Below are 15,979 nucleotides of genomic sequence, written 5' to 3' on the forward strand. Positions count from 1 at the left end.
CACCAACAATGGATAAATGATCCCACTTCTCCGCAGCCTTTCCAACATTTGGGCGATTTAGATTTACTGATATAGTTAATTTTTTGTGGAGTGACATACTATCTTGTCAGATTATGTTTCTATGGGAATTTAACAAATTTGTGAGGCCCCGCCCCGCCCCCAACCGCGCCCTCCTCGTGCTCCGCCGTCCCTTCCTTTGCCTCCAGGGGGAGGGGTGAGTTCCCTCTGCCTCAGACTGGGCTGGGACCGTGGCTGCTCCAGCAGCCTCTGTCTCCAGCTAGCTGTCTCCGAGAACTTCTCCTTCCCTCTCTCTGTGCCACCTCTCAGTCAGCTACTCCTCCTCGGCGTCATCGGGACCTCCCCCTTTATAGCGGCTCTCCTCCCCGCCTCTGGACCCGTCACCAATCCCTGTGCGTGCCACCTCCACCCTCTGCTCTCCCTCGGTTTCCCCCCCCTTCCCTTTGGTCACCGTGCCCGTCCATCATCCTCCCTTCTCACTTCTTCCTTGTCCCGCCAGCTGTCTCCTCTTCCCCGTTGATGGCTCGCCGGTGCTGGCCCTGCGCCAATCCCTGCCCGTGGCTCACACCGGCGAGCCCTCCCAGGAGCCGTCCAGCCAGTCAGGGGATGGCGTGGCTGGCTCTCCGTCCCGCCCCCTCGCCCCGCTGCCGGCCAGGCCCACTCCTGCGCCTCCGACCCGGACGGTGCGGGCGGCCGCCTCGGCGTTTCCTGGGCCGCAGCCCTTCCCCTCGTCGGAGCGGCTTCCCTCGGCGCGGCGGCCGTCCATGCCGGCCCGTGCGGCTCTGCTGACAGGGGTGGCGGCGCGGGTGAGCGCTTCCTTGTTTCGGCCCGGCTAGCCGTGCGCCCCGTCCATGCTCCCCGCAGGTAGGGGGTCCCCGAGGGGTGTTGGGGGTGTGTGGGGGGTGCGCGGGATTGGGGAGGGGAGTTCCGTGGGTGGGGAGGGGAGCTTCGCAAGTGGGGGGGGGAGCTCCGCGGGCGGCAGGGAGGCCGGCGTGCGTGCCCAGTCTGGGGCAGGAGGAGCCTGCTCCGGACACACCCCCTCCCTGGGGTTGGGCGCCTCCTGGTCCGCTGTCTCCTCGTGGACCCGCGACATGTAATCCGCATTCAGATGGAGACGCCCTGGCCGGTGCCGTAGTTGGAAGCTGAAAGGGAGCAGAGAGAGATACCATCTGAGGATCCGTGGGTTATGGTCCTTCATGCGGGCCATCCAGAGCAGGGGGGCGTGGTCCGTGACCAGGGTGAAGGGGTTGTTGGAGAGGTAGAATTGGAGGGCCCCCACGGCCCACTTCACCGCCAGGGCCTCCTTCTCCACCGTGGCGTATTTGACCTCGGCTGGTTGCAGCTTCCTACTGATGAACAACACTGGATGTTCTTGGCCCTCTACTTCTTGGGACAGGACCGCTCCAAGCCCCACGTCCGATGCGTCCGTTTGGACGAGGAAGGGTCGGTTGAAGTCGGGGTTCCTGAGGACGGGGGCCGCGGACAAGGCTTTGCGCAGAGCCTCGAAGGCTTGTACTCGTTCGGGTCGCCATTGGATTGTGGAGGGCTGGTCCTTCCGCAGGCAGTCAGAAAGGGGGCTGGCTTGGCTGGCAAAATGGGGGATGAATTTGCTGTAGTAGCCAACCAGCCCCAGGAAGCGCCTCATCTGGCGCTTGGTCCGGGGTCGCGGGCTTTGTTCTAGCGTGGTCACCTTGTCGGGCACTGGGCGGAGCACCCCATGCCCCACTTGGTACCCGAGGTAGGTGAGCTCCCGGAACCCGATCCGGCTCTTGCTCGGGTTGGCTCGCAAGCCTGCTGCCGCCAACGCCTTCAACACCGTGTCCAGGTGCCGGAGGTGGGACGACCAATCGGGGCTGAATATGATGATATCGTCAATATAGGCACGGGCGAATCCCTGGCAATGGGCCAACACGTGGTCGACGAGCCGCTGGAAAGTCGCCGCGGCCCCATGGAGACCGAATGGCATGACTCGGAACTGGAATAACCCCTGTGGGGTGGCGAAGGCTGTCTTCTCCCGGTCTTCTGGAACCATGGGGATCTGCCAGTACCCCTTTGTGAGGTCCAGGGCAGATAGGTACTGGGCGGTTCCCAGCTGATCTACCAGCACGTCGGCCCGTGGCATAGGGTAGGCGTCAAAACTTGCGATCGCATTGACCTGGCGGTAGTCCACGCAGAAGCGGACAGAGCCATCTGGCTTGCCCACTAGCACAATAGGACTCCGCCAGGCGCTGCGGGACGGCTCTATCACCCCGAGGCGGAGCATGTCGTCTACCTCCCGGGCCACGATTTCCCAGCGCTTCAGAGGTAGTGGCCTCCAGGGCGCACGGGCCACCTGCCCTGGCGGGGTGGAGATGGAATGGGTGATCACCGTGGTCTGCCCCGGCTGCCGAGAGAAAAGGCCCGGGTTCTCCTGGAGCACCTGCCGCACTTGGGCCCGCTGGTCCCCCGTGAGCGCGGGGTCAAGGACCGGTTCCTCATCCGGGGGTCCGGCTGGGGTCCAAGGCAGCTCCCCGGCTGGGAGCTCGAGAAGTTCGGGGGACAGGTTGCACTGAAGGGGCTCTGCCTCATGCCAGGCCTTCAAGTCATTAACATGGAGGCGTTTCCGCTGCCGGGGCGTCGCGCCGCACTGGACCTCGTAGGACCAAGGCCCCCGAACCTTGGTAATGCGATAGGGACCTCGCCAGGGGTCCCCCGGGCCCGGCCCCATGACTCGGTGGTGGACCAAGACCTTTTCTCCGACCTGGAACCTTCGGGCCGCTGTTCCCCGGTCGTAATAAGCCTTCTGGGATTGTTGGGCTGCCTGGAGCCTCTGCCGGGCCTCGGCCCGACAGGCCTCGAGGCGCGCTCGGAGCTCCTGCACGTATGTGGGGACCGGGCGGGCCTCCGAGGCGGTCGGGGGGGCCCATTGTTCCTCCACCAGCCCCAGTATCCCGCGGGGGCGCCGGCCATACAGGAGCTCAAAGGGGGCGAATCCCGTGGAGGCCTGGGGTGTCTCGCGTACTGCGAACAGTAGGGGGTCAACATACAGGTCCCACTGCTTGGGCCGGTCGTGGGCCCTCTTATGGAGCATGGTCTTCAGGGTCTGGTTGAACCTCTCCACCAGGCCGTCAGTCTGGGGGTGGTAGATGCTAGTGAAGATCTGTCGGACGTGCAGCGTTCGGCATAGGTGTCGGGTGATCTGGGCCGTGAAGGGTTTCCCACAATCCGACAGCAGTTCCCTGGGTAGCCCCACCTGTGCAAAGAACCTTACCAGCGCCCGGGCTACCCCTGGGGCCTTCATGTCGCGGAGAGGGACGGCCTCCGGGTACCGTGTGGCATAGTCCATCAGGACCAGGAGGTAGCGTGCCCCGCGGGGGGTGCGGGGTAAAGGTCCTATGAAGTCCATGGCCACCCGGGAGAAGGGTTCCTCGATGACCGGCAGGGGAGCCAAGGGGGCCCTGGCGGGACGGCGGCCGACCAGCCGCTGGCACAGGGGGCAGGCTTGGCAATAGCGCTTGGCCTCCTTAACTAAGCCTGGCCAGAAGAAGTGGGCCTCGATCCGGGCGGTCGTGCCCCGGGCTCCCTGGTGCCCGGCCCACGGGTGGTCGTGGGCGGCCTTCAAGACCTCCGGTCGGAAGGCGGTGGGGACTAGGAGTTGATGGATCTCTCTGCCTCTCTCCTTCACCAGGCGATACCAACGGCCCCCCTCCTGGATGACCCGCGGCCACCGGTTGGCTCGGCGGGGATCTAAGACTCGCCCGTTACTTACTGCGGTCGCCCGTCGCAAGCTCTCCAACGAGGGGTCTTCTGTCTGGGCAGTGGCAAACCGTGGCTCCCTATTCCATCCCTGGAGTAGCTGCATCGAGGCCCCTTCTGCCCCCTCTCCCTCGTCTGGTTCCGATGGGTCGCTCACCGACGCTCCGGCCAGTGTCTCATCGCCGTCCACCGGCTCCGGGGGAAGGGCGGTCCGCATGGCTAGCCGGAAGTGGGGGGCGTCCCTCCCCAAGAGGACGGGGTAGGGCAGGGCGTTCACTCGAGCCAAGTGCGTCTCAAGGGTTTGGCCACGGTAGGTCACGGGCACCTGGACCACTGGGCACTCCTCGACGTGGTGATGCACGCAGGCAATGGTGGCTTGGCAGACTACGGGCAGGTCGGGCGGCAGGAGATGGGTCCTGACCATAGACACCGAACTCCCGCTATCAAGCAAGGCGGTCAATCGCCTCCCGGCCAATGACACCAAGATCAGCATGGGTGGCGGCCTGGAGGACCGGGCGGTGGTTGGCAGGGCGGTGTCCCAACCCAAGTCGCACTCCATAAGGGGGCACTCCCTCTTCCAGTGTCCGCGCTGCCCACAGGTGAAGCAGGGCCCCTTGTCGCTGGGGTCCCGGCTCGCTCCGGCCGGCTTGGTAGGTGGGGTGGTGGGCGGAGGGAAGGTCCACCGAGGTCCCTGGGGAGGCCCGGCGGCTGGCCGACCGGCATTGAGCGGGGTGGGTGGGCGAGGCCCGGACCGGGCCCGGCCACCCCTCCTGCTGGGACCTTGGCCCCCTTCGCCACCCAGACGAGCTTCTGCCTTCGGGGGGTCTCGAGCCTCCACGGCCATCACGTTTTCCCAGAGGGTGGTGGCCTCCTTCAGGGTGCCGGGCTTATTGTAGGCCACCCAGTTTCTGGCTCGGGCGGGAATCACCTGCAGCAGCTGCTCGAGGACCACCTGGTCCACAATCCTCCGCCCCTCGTCTGTGGTGGGCCTTAGCCATCGGTACGCCATATCTTGGAGGGCGGTTACCAGCGTTCGGGGGCGGTCTGACTTTTGGAAGGTGATGGCCCGAAACCTCTGGCGGTAGGTTTCCGGCGTTATCTCATAGCGGTCGAGGACCGCCTCTTTGAGTTTGACGTAGTCGGCACTCTCGGCCTTGGGGAGGGCCTTCAGGGCGGCTTGGGCCTCTCCGGTCAAGTAAGGGCCAATGATGAAGGCCCACTGGGCCTGCGGCCAGGCTGCCGCCTCCGCCGTGCGTTCAAAGGCCTCCAAAAAGGCATCTACGTCGTCTTCTGGCCCTAACTTGGCCAGGTGAAAGGGCGGGCGGGGGTTGGCGCCTCCCCCGCCCCCGCTGGCACCGGCCCCTGCCTGGGCCAGGGTCTGTTGGAGTCCCCGGATCAGGGCCGCCTGAGCGTCTTGCTGCTGGCGGGCGAGAGCGGCCTGGGCATCCAGCTGCTGCTGGGCCACCTCCTTCAGCAGCTGGCCCTGATGCTCCGTGAGCCACTGCCCGAACTGGGTGAGATCCATGGCAGGGCTGGCCGGGGGTGTCTCTCCGCTCGGCTTCTGCAGCACTGCCGGGCGTATAAGGGTACGGGAGCTGTTCCAGCCTGCGGGGGTGGGTAGGTGCGGAAGCGGGTGCCTCACGGGTCCGCCGGTGCCTGCTTTCTCCACCAGTTTGTGAGGCCCCGCCCCGCCCCCAACCGCGCCCTCCTCGTGCTCCGCCGTCCCTTCCTTTGCCTCCAGGGGGAGGGGTGAGTTCCCTCTGCCTCAGACTGGGCTGGGACCGTGGCTGCTCCAGCAGCCTCTGTCTCCAGCTAGCTGTCTCCGAGAACTTCTCCTTCCCTCTCTCTGTGCCACCTCTCAGTCAGCTACTCCTCCTCGGCGTCATCGGGACCTCCCCCTTTATAGCGGCTCTCCTCCCCGCCTCTGGACCCGTCACCAATCCCTGTGCGTGCCACCTCCACCCTCTGCTCTCCCTCGGTTTCCCCCCCCCTTCCCTTTGGTCACCGTGCCCGTCCATCATCCTCCCTTCTCACTTCTTCCTTGTCCCGCCAGCTGTCTCCTCTTCCCCGTTGATGGCTCGCCGGTGCTGGCCCTGCGCCAATCCCTGCCCGTGGCTCACACCGGCGAGCCCTCCCAGGAGCCGTCCAGCCAGTCAGGGGATGGCGTGGCTGGCTCTCCGTCCCGCCCCCTCGCCCCGCTGCCGGCCAGGCCCACTCCTGCGCCTCCGACCCGGACGGTGCGGGCGGCCGCCTCGGCGTTTCCTGGGCCGCAGCCCTTCCCCTCGTCGGAGCGGCTTCCCTCGGCGTGGCGGCCGTCCATGCCGGCCCGTGCGGCTCTGCTGACAGGGGTGGCGGCGCGGGTGAGCGCTTCCTTGTTTCGGCCCGGCTCGCCGTGCGCCCCGTCCATGCTCCCCGCAGGTAGGGGGTCCCCGAGGGGTGTTGGGGGTGTGTGGGGGGTGCGCGGGATTGGGGAGGGGAGTTCCGTGGGTGGGGAGGGGAGCTTCGCAGGTGGGGGGGGGAGCTCCGCGGGCGGCAGGGAGGCCGGCGTGCGTGCCCAGTCTGGGGCAGGAGGAGCCTGCTCCGGACAAAATTTATTAATCAAATTACATTTTTTCCACAGTCAATCTTCCCATCAAAATAACTGTGTCTTTTTCAATGCTTCTAGGGCCTCGGAGTTGAAGCAGGAAACTGAAAGCAGTTTGAAAATTTGAGAGTGGAGTACAGACTCTCCCAGAAAACCAGACATAGTTCAGCATAGTTTGAGATGCAGCAAAACTGGCTCACAGTAAAATGAGTGCCAGCTTTTGATTGTTAAATTACAGAAGGGGGAATTCTGGCAGGTGCCTCTCATTCTATTGTAATCTTTTAAAAGCTGAACTGGTTAATTTTCCATTGCAAGATGCAGGTACTGCTATACTTAAGTTTTTCTAGAATGTGCATGAGCTGTATTTATACATGTATACATGATCATAGTCTGTAGACAATGTGAAAATGTGAGTTGCAACAGGCAAGGCATTTTGCTCTTTATTCCGTTCCACCTTGAAGCCTTCCACAGGATATGAAAGCACCGTTGAAACTAGCAATGTTGAGGAGAGCTAGTGGTTATGAAACGGATCCTTTGAAATGATTGCAATTTATATCTGGCTTGAAAGCAGAAAGAACAGAATTGATTCCTAGTTCTATCAGGAGATTTATCTGGTTAAAATTTCTGGTTACATGAATGAATGCTGGGAAAACCCAGAAACTATGAACATTTAGGATAGTTTCTTCAACTCAGTTTTTTTTAAGCATTATTTAAAGATTTACCATCTCAAGTTTTCAGTATGAAAATCCTTCAAAGGCACCATCTGGTAGACAACATGTGTGCAGTATTTCTCCTTAACAAATAAACTGATATTTTTTGAAAAATATTAGTCGGTCCCAGATTTTGACTGCTTGATTAAATGTTTTTAGTTAACAATGGCCATTTGTTATTTTTATTATTTCATTTTTTTAAAAAACAGAAGACATGACAATTTGATTCATTTAGAATTTTTAATTTCCTTTGAAGTTAAATGTACGAAATTATAAAATTTAATACAACAAGTATGACGACAAGTTGGTTTTTTATAAGGCACAGTTGGTACAGTAACAGAGAAACAATACATATTTTCATTTCTAAATAGCATCTGTTTCCCACTTTGCAGATCATGATGCTTAGTATATGGGAGTCTAAAGTTGCTAAACAGAAAGTGAAGTAAACTTCTAAGAATTAAATATATATCTCATCAATAAAACAAATGTCCCCTAAACATCTGTTAAGCAATCACATTTGTTCATTTCAGAAGAAACACACTCATCTGTGAATCTGCTATTTTATGTAAACAATTACAATAATAAATGTTCCCAAAGTTATGTTAACTGAAAAACATTCTTCTCAAAGATTAGCAGCACAATAATTATCAAATCATAAGATATTTAAAAGGGGAGGTTCTATTCCTCAGGGGCAAAACAAATAGTGCATCATCTGACACAAGTTTACTGTGGTATAAACCTTTGGTTAGACATACAAACTGCTAACTTAAGGGAAAGTATCTGAGTATAGAGAGAAGAAGAATTATCTTTTTTTTAATGAGGTGGGTCCAAAAGATCAAACATGGTGTGGCACAAAGCTATAGAGAGCACAAAATGAATTCAAAATGTAGTCAAATGAACATGAATTAAGGCAGCTGCAACTCACTCCCTACCAGAGCTAGCGATAAAAGGCATAAGATCAATAGTGCAAATAATCATCTAAAGATGGATGAGTGCTTTCTATATTAAGCTAGGATTTATTGATACAAAATTTTGCGTAATAAATTCGCTAATTCAGCAGCTTCATGCTCAAGTTTCCCTTCGAAACTTTGAGGATGGCAACTTTAAGGTCTGCTTACAGTACAGCCTTATCTGTGCAGAAAAGCCCCTTTTGAATAATTCAGTTTTACAGTTGGCAGGAAGCCAGAAGAGTCGGAGCCTTCCTGACCTCATCATGTATGCCATACCATAAATTAGGGGCCACAATGGAGAATGCACATGTTCAGGCAGTTGTTGATTTTGCTGCGATGACTAATGCTGCCTTGGAGAAGCATAGGGGGAGAGGCGGTTCCAGTGATATGTGGGAATGAAACCATGGAGGCCATAATATGGAATTTGACATGGAGAAAAAGTAGTTTTAGAAAGGAAGAATATTTTAAAAGATTTCAAGAGCAATATGAACACAGAGGCACATCGGGAGCATTGGAATTAGAGGAGTATGTCTAATGCCTTGCTGAACTGTTTCTTTCAGCAAGAACTCAAATAAGCACTTTTGGCATACTCAGAGGTTTGCACTAGCTCAGTAACATTTCTGCCTTTTTTAAAACAGCAAGCTACAATATTATATTTCAAAGTGTTTTCCAGTCTCTCCTAATTTTCAGTGCAGTATGTTATGCAACAATGGAAGGCTGCAGGGAAGGGGGGGTCTAAAGCCCTTGAGATTGCTGAACTCGTCCCAGTTCCTTTGAATCATATCACAGAAACATCTCTCTCTGCAGATGAAATGACATTATGAGATAAATTCTGGGGTTTGGAACATCATATAGAGAATCAATCTTTATTCTCAAAAGAATAATATGCAGTGTAAAACTCAAGTGAATTAGAAAGTAATGAGTTCAAAGATCTTACAGTACAAAGTTATATAGCAGAACATTTTAAAAAATACTTCTGATTCTATTTAAAATCGTAATGGTAACTGAAAGTGAATGATAGCACTACCTTATTTAGCTGAGAGAACCTGCCTCTTTTTCGTTGGAGCAAGTTCCCACAGAGTAAAGTAGAACTTATTTTAAATTTGAATAGGATTCCGTGTATATTCTCTAAAGTGCTTGTAACTTTTTTCAACTGAAGTTGAATATTTTTCTTACATAAACCACCTCAATTTATTTTTGTCGCTGAGCACATAGGACTGGAACTCACAGTTCAATTCGTAGACTTAAAGCAAAAAAACCAGGAAGGTATATCAGGTTCTTCAGGATAAAATGACAGCCCATTGTGCTGCGAACCACTGTGTGAAGCTGTAATGTTGAAGCTGGACTTTAGCATGACTGCACTTAGAACAGCCACCCTTGATCCAGCAAGAGTATGGGGCTGTTACATAAAGTAATCACAGATGAGTGGGGAAAGGAAGTAGCATGAATAGGATCTGAAAAGGCTCAAGTATGCACCATCTCACAGCCACTGCTCAAGAATTTTGGTACCAAGAATCTTGGTAATTATACTGGAAACTGATGAGTGGCATACACAATGGAGCTGTACCACTTGTTTTGCACAAGACACTGTTCCCTCACATGTATGCAAACCATTAGGGTCATATTAGTAGCCTTATATCTCTTTCTAACTTTCACAAAGAAGAACCTGAAGAACCTGATTAGCTCATCACAAAAACTGTTTGTGTTGGTCCCCAGGAATAAAAGATTCAAGATTTAAGCAGATAATGTTTAAAGAGAATCCCACACCTGTATTTTTCCATCAATGCTTTTTCAGCAGCATTGCTGAAACAATTTGGTCATTCTTTTTCAGCAGCAACACCTTGGTCATTCTCACAGAGGGATCAGGGGCAACATTGGAAAACGTATTCCTCCCTCTTTAAAGAAAATACTCCCCTTCTGCATAGAGCTGATTAGAAAATATTTGAAGGCAGGGCAATCTGTCTGTCAAGAGGATAGTTGCTACAAGTGTGCTACAAGCTGCTGAAAAGGCCCTTGTGGGGGCTGAATGAATAGCAGCAACATCTATTCCTCTCTTAGTGCAGTACAAGGTGAGTAAGTGGATGCTACAAGTGCCCTCCAGCTACTGCTGTAATTGCTGGTCCTGAACGCTAGTGGAAAGGAACATCTTTTCCTTCATCCACAGGCAGTAATAGAAAGGGGGGGAAGGATAATTCTGTATATTTTGCCCATTAAGAGGATATAGTGTGGGAGAAGAACATGATGCTTTTATTTACTGTCATTACATTTGGTTAAGTTATAGCTTAAACTTTTTATATATACACACAATTTTTTAAAAAATAAAGAGATAAAGGAATTGCCCTGAGAGTGGCTTTAGGCTAGGCCTATTCATCTAGGGACGCTGGAAACAAGGGGCCCTGGATTTAATTCCAGAGAAGCCCATGTTCAAAGGAAAGAGGAGTCACAGTGGTTGAGAACAAGTTTTGCACACAGAAAATTCTCTTGACATTCTTTCACCACAACTCAAGAAACAGAGCTGGAAAAGAACTCTGACCAAGCTCCTGGGCAGTCCTGGGGAGTTGGCCCAACTGCCTGACTCGGTGTAAGGCAGCTGCATACGCTTATGGAAAAATTTGGTTTCCCTGAGAGAGTAAAGAATGTTAATTCTTGCAGATACTAATATAAACTAAATACAAGTTTCTAAATTCATTAATTGCACAGTAGTTTCAAATCTCCGTGGTCCAGAATCCTGACTGTAAATGTGTGCTTTTGTATCTGTCTATGACAACAGAATAACATCAGTGAAACATCAGAATTAGGTGTTTTGTGGTGATGTACTGGCATGACTTATTTGATTTTACCAGGTCTGATACCACTGCAGGCTATAAACTACAATTTAGAAGTACTGACTAAAGTCAATGTAGTGGATTATCCTACAACTGTTCTGGAATGAGTAGTTATGAAGTGCTAAGGAAGTATCTTATTGAAATATTTCCTGAATATTGTTTGAAAAGAACATCTGTTTAGAGAAGGCATCATCACCTTTTAAAATCAGTATTATTTCTAGGCTTTTTTCTTGTTTCCTATTCACATTGTTTTCATAACTCTTACATTGTGTCCCTTGTTAAATCAGCATTAGCAGCTTTGTAGCACAAATAGTTAGCTGCGACAAGTATCTCATTATTGCTAAACCATCCCACCCAAAGCAAGCAAACCTAAGTAACTCAAGAATCATTTCAATATTCCTGAGAATCATTTTGAGCACATGTAGTCTTGCTACAACAAGTAAGTATAAGAAGTCATTAGCAACATAAGCACATTTCCAAGACACATTACTGCTCTGCAACATTTTTTGCTGTTTCTGTTAGCCTCTTGTCAACCCAAACCACAAGCAATAACTGTATGATTACTAAATTACTGGACATGACTGTAGACAAAATTTAATTCCTTTCCAGTACTCCTCACTGATTCAATAAGTTCAGGACTGATAAAAGAAAGTACTGTTCACAAGCCACATAAAGAATCTGTAACCAAGATCATCTACAGCTTGGATTGCATTAAATCAGGATTAAATAATGTCATGGAGGATTGATCTATCACTGACTATTAGCTATGAGAAATAAATACAACCTCCACATTCAGAGGAAGCATACTATTAAGCACCAGCTACTAAGAACAAGTAGCAGGTAATGGTGATTTCTATCCTGTTGTGCTTGTAAGCTTTCAAGTGGGATCTTTTTGCCACTGTTGGAAAATTAGATGGGCCTTTGGCCTGATGCAACACAGGCAATTTTTATGGTTTTAGCCTGCATGTTGGTAGGCCTTTACAAGCTGCTTGGAGATATGTCCACATTAGCTGTAAAATATAGATTTTCTTGTATTCTTCTTCACATTAAAATAAGAATGCAGCAAACGGCATTTCTTCTGTAGCAAGATTATTCTGATATCAAAACATTTGATACTGGTCCAAAACCAATTTCACGTTCAGCTGCCAACTCTACTGTTGTAGCTTTTTTTTTTTGCTTGCTTCACTGCCTTTTGCAGAATCTGAGCCGACTCACATTTTTATCAACCAGAAACTATCTTAAACCATAGATCAGGTCCAGTAACACAGAACAATTAACAATTATCATCCCATTTTCTTAGGTGGGTGTCGAATTACTGTGTTCCTCTAGAACTGGTTTGCTTCTACACGCACTGAGAAATGCTCTGAAGATAACTTGCAGATTCTTTTATAAAGTCAGTCCACTCTTGGGATAAGACTTCCATAGAGACTGCCTCACCACCATATTCGTTTGGGAGGATCCTGGGAAAGTGTTCTTGGAGAGTCTGTACATAGTTACTCCCATGCATGTGGATCTGCAATGACAAGAACTGTTTACGTTTTGGTACAGTCTGTTCTGCAAGCCAAACTGCCTTTGCAGCAGATGTGAAACATGTTTTACAATGCTTATATTTGGTTGCATCCGTTTGTGGAGAACAAGGACCTGGCAAGACTGGTTGAAATTAATGGGATTGATCAAGTGTTTAGAATCAAGGTATAACTACTTCTATGGAGCTAGCTATTTACACTTAACTATTAATACCCTGAAATGTATTACAAATACCCTTCAGAAACATGTCTTAGGTCTGGTTTACACATGTACAGGGTGAGGTGGCAGAGATCTGAGGTGATGCAATAGAGTTTACCACTTCAGACTGCAGGTGGCAGATTGTGGAGAATCACATTTTAGAATGACTGAAAGCAAGAAACAATATAGGAAGCAAAGGGGAGATGAAAGAACGTTTCTCCTGGTGTGCTCTTTTTGCATTTGCATAGTTTTTAATGACAAGCAACATTCAAAGCTAGAATTTTCTGTTCTGCAGTCCGAAGAGGGTCAGTTCATTCTACCACCTCAGCATTTTACCATATCATTCCCTCCTAATTCTCCAGAGTAAACTAGGCCTTAGGATTGCATTATATATGTTGCACTTTTAGAGTACATTTTCAGAAAAATTCAGTAAAAATTTCTATGGGGAAATCACTCTGGGAGCTATCCAGCGGGCAGGAGGGATCATTTTTCAACCAAACTTCACCTAATTTGGAGGGAACCTACACCTGATTGTTCTCTAAAGACCCTCGAAGTTTTATGAATATTGAACCTCATGGGGCAATTTTCTAGGCTCCCCAAAAAGATGCCCCCACCCACTCTCCTTTATTCCCTAAGGGCGAAAATATCTGGGGCTATCCAGGAGGCTGGGGTGGCATTTTTCATGAAAACCCCACCAAATTCTCAGGAGACCTACTTCTGACCTGTAAAGACTCCTCAAGATTCAGGAAGATTGTACACAGGGGGACAATTCTATGAGCCCCTGAACAAGCAAGGAGACGAAGATCATGTTAAAGAAACAAACCCATGCCGCCCAAATAAAACTGAAGGAAGCAACACTGTAGCAATTTAGCCCAACAGAACCAATGTCATTCACAGCAGCCAGGCACTGGGTTCAGCCAGCGAGGAAATACCACATAACAGAACCCGGCAGTACCTAACCACAAGCACGAGTCATTCCCTCGCTTCAGTCTGCTTCTGCCCGTGCAACACTTTGGTTCTGGGGGGATTCATTCCTATGCTTCAGTTTGCTTCTGTTGGGCTAAGTTGCAACGGTGTTGCTTGCTTCAGTTTGGTTTGGAAGGAATGGATGCAATTCTCTGATGTGGTGCTGATCCCCATCCTTCACTTTGGTTTGGGGGGGGGGATTCCATTCTCGTGCTTCAGTTTAGTTCTGCTGGGATTTCTCTGGGATGAGCTCAGCTTGCATTTAGGAGTGTGCCTTGGCCATGGCAGCCTTGCCCCAGTGTGTTTCTGCAGTGGGAGTCAGCTTTGACTTTTTTCCCCATGGGAAACAATGGAGGGGCTGGGGGCACTTTGTTCAGACGCCCACAGAATTTCCTCGCAGGGTCCAATATTCCTGAAACATGGGAGGCGATTAGAGGACAGTCAGGAGTAGGTTCTCTGAAAATGTTGTGGCATTTTCATGAAAAATGCTACCCATATTCCCCTGGATAGCCCCCAGATATTTTTCCCTTTAGGAAATAATGGAGACTCGGTGGGGGCCTTTGGGGACCTAGAAAACTGACCCCACCCCCGGGGTCTAATCTTCATGAAGCTTGGAGGATCTTTAGAGGACAGTCGGGAGTAGGTTTCCTCCAAATTAGGTGATGTTTGGTTGAAAAATGACCCCATCCCAGCCCACCGGATAGCCCCCAGAGCGATTTTCCCATTGAAAACAAAAGCCAAATTTTCAGAAATATCCAAACTAAATTAGAGAATCAATGTGGAATTCAGTGAATTCTGAAATTTTCCTCAGATTCTGTGAAAAATATTGGACTTACTAATTTTTGGGTGCATACTCTACCCAGATAGTGCTAAAAAACCTTGGCAGGCTGGTGTCATGAATTGCAGGTTAGCATATTAGTACATAGTCCTCTAGAATGTATGTCTTCCTATCATGTGGCATTAGCCAGGTGGTGTAGTTGTCAGCGTGTTGCATTAGGGCCAGCAAGACCAAACTTCAAATACCCACTCAGCTATGAAATGCACTAGTTGACCGTGGACCCATCATTCTCTCCGCCTAACTCAGATCATAGATATGTTAAGGTGAAATTGAGAAGTAGGAAAATCATGTAGGACACACAGGGCAGAAGTCATACACGACTGATAAAAAGGTAATTGTGAACATCAATCTGAATTCACCTTTATGAAAATAGAAAGTTTGGGATTTGGATCCAAAAGCCATTTTCAACTGGTACAAGGCTAGAGATCTTTGCCAATTCTCTCCTTCCTATTACAGACCCCACTTCATCCTTCAGGCTTCTCCTGAGGGCCTCCTAGAAGCAGCATTTCAGGAAGTTCAGTGGACTGAGGTGGGAAGCAGGAATTGGCAAGAACTGCCTCCCTTCTTCCACTAGTGGAAATTACTGACAGGTTGGAAGAAAATGATTTTCAGAACCAATCCACGGACATTACTGGAAAAGCTGACATGTCCCTTTTTTTTGTCTAAAAGAAAAAAAATGTTGAAATTATAATGTAAGAATTTTACAGAATATTTGCATTAACTCACCCGTGCCTTGATTTTTTCAGAAAGAAAAGGCTTAATTAAAGCAAAGACTGGATGAAAGAATAAAGGCTCATTAATCAAGTGGATGCCACGAACTTTTAGTGGAAAGGAATCCTGCAAACAGAAAACAATGAATTAAGCATAATGAAAGAGCAGAGCTTTATAATTATGATGACCACATTTTCATAGGTCAGCCTTCAAAATGGCAGTACTCATCACACAGGTTTGAGCAAAACTATACCTGAATTTACTATTCGGTGACTGCACATAAAACTCAATTAAAATTTAGTTGGCAAAAGATACAAATAGAACTGAGAATATGTTTGTGGTACTGGATTGCATCCTACTACTTTGTTCAGTTAAGGGCTGCACCCTCTTCTCCTGTGTCAGAAGAAAGCTATTTTCATTGGAGGGAGGTGCCACTGTTACCTGAGTGGAATGGCAGGATAAGTTTTTGTATGCCAGAGACATAAAATGACATGGAAACAGAAACAAGAAATTACAGGAAAACAACTGTTTTTGTATCAGATCTTAATCTCACATTTTTGTGGAATTCAAAGTCTGTACCAAATTGCACATAATTCATAGAATCAGAGGGTTGGAAGGGACCTCTAAGGCCTGTGCACAATGCAGGAAATTCACAACTACACCCCCCTGCCCGACTGCCCCAGTGATCCCTGCTCCATGCCCAGAAGATGGCAAAAAACCTCCAGGATCCCTATCCAAACTGGCCTGTGGAAAACTACTACCTGATCCCGAGGTGATGATCAGCATTACCCTGGGCATGTAAGAAGGGGCCACAAGAACTAAGCACTGATGTAACCTATTCTGCCCTCCCACTCATGATCTGCCCAAGTTCACAGAATCAGCACTGCTGCCAGATGGCCACCTAGGCTCTGCTTAAA

General features: G+C 50.1%; 1 protein-coding gene across 2 annotated transcripts in view; it reads right to left on the reverse strand.

Moving 5' to 3' along the window:
- Positions 1-7,274: 7,274 nt before the first annotated feature.
- The window catches only part of TTPA (alpha tocopherol transfer protein), a 35,207-nt gene continuing 26,502 nt past the window's right edge, over positions 7,275-15,979 (reverse strand). Inside the window, exons 4-5 of one of the 2 annotated variants that reach the window (XM_054984669.1) lie at positions 15,078-15,188; positions 7,275-12,350 (exon numbers count right to left, since the gene is read on the reverse strand). In XM_054984669.1, coding sequence (XP_054840644.1) covers positions 12,165-12,350; positions 15,078-15,188 — 297 coding nt within the window. In that variant the 3' untranslated portion in view covers positions 7,275-12,164. The remainder of the gene's footprint in view (positions 12,351-15,077; positions 15,189-15,979) is intronic. The other variant, XM_054984670.1, reaches the window with a different exon arrangement.

Source organism: Eublepharis macularius, chromosome 7 (genome assembly GCF_028583425.1).
Source record: "Eublepharis macularius isolate TG4126 chromosome 7, MPM_Emac_v1.0, whole genome shotgun sequence".
Taxonomy (NCBI): domain Eukaryota; kingdom Metazoa; phylum Chordata; class Lepidosauria; order Squamata; family Eublepharidae; genus Eublepharis; species Eublepharis macularius.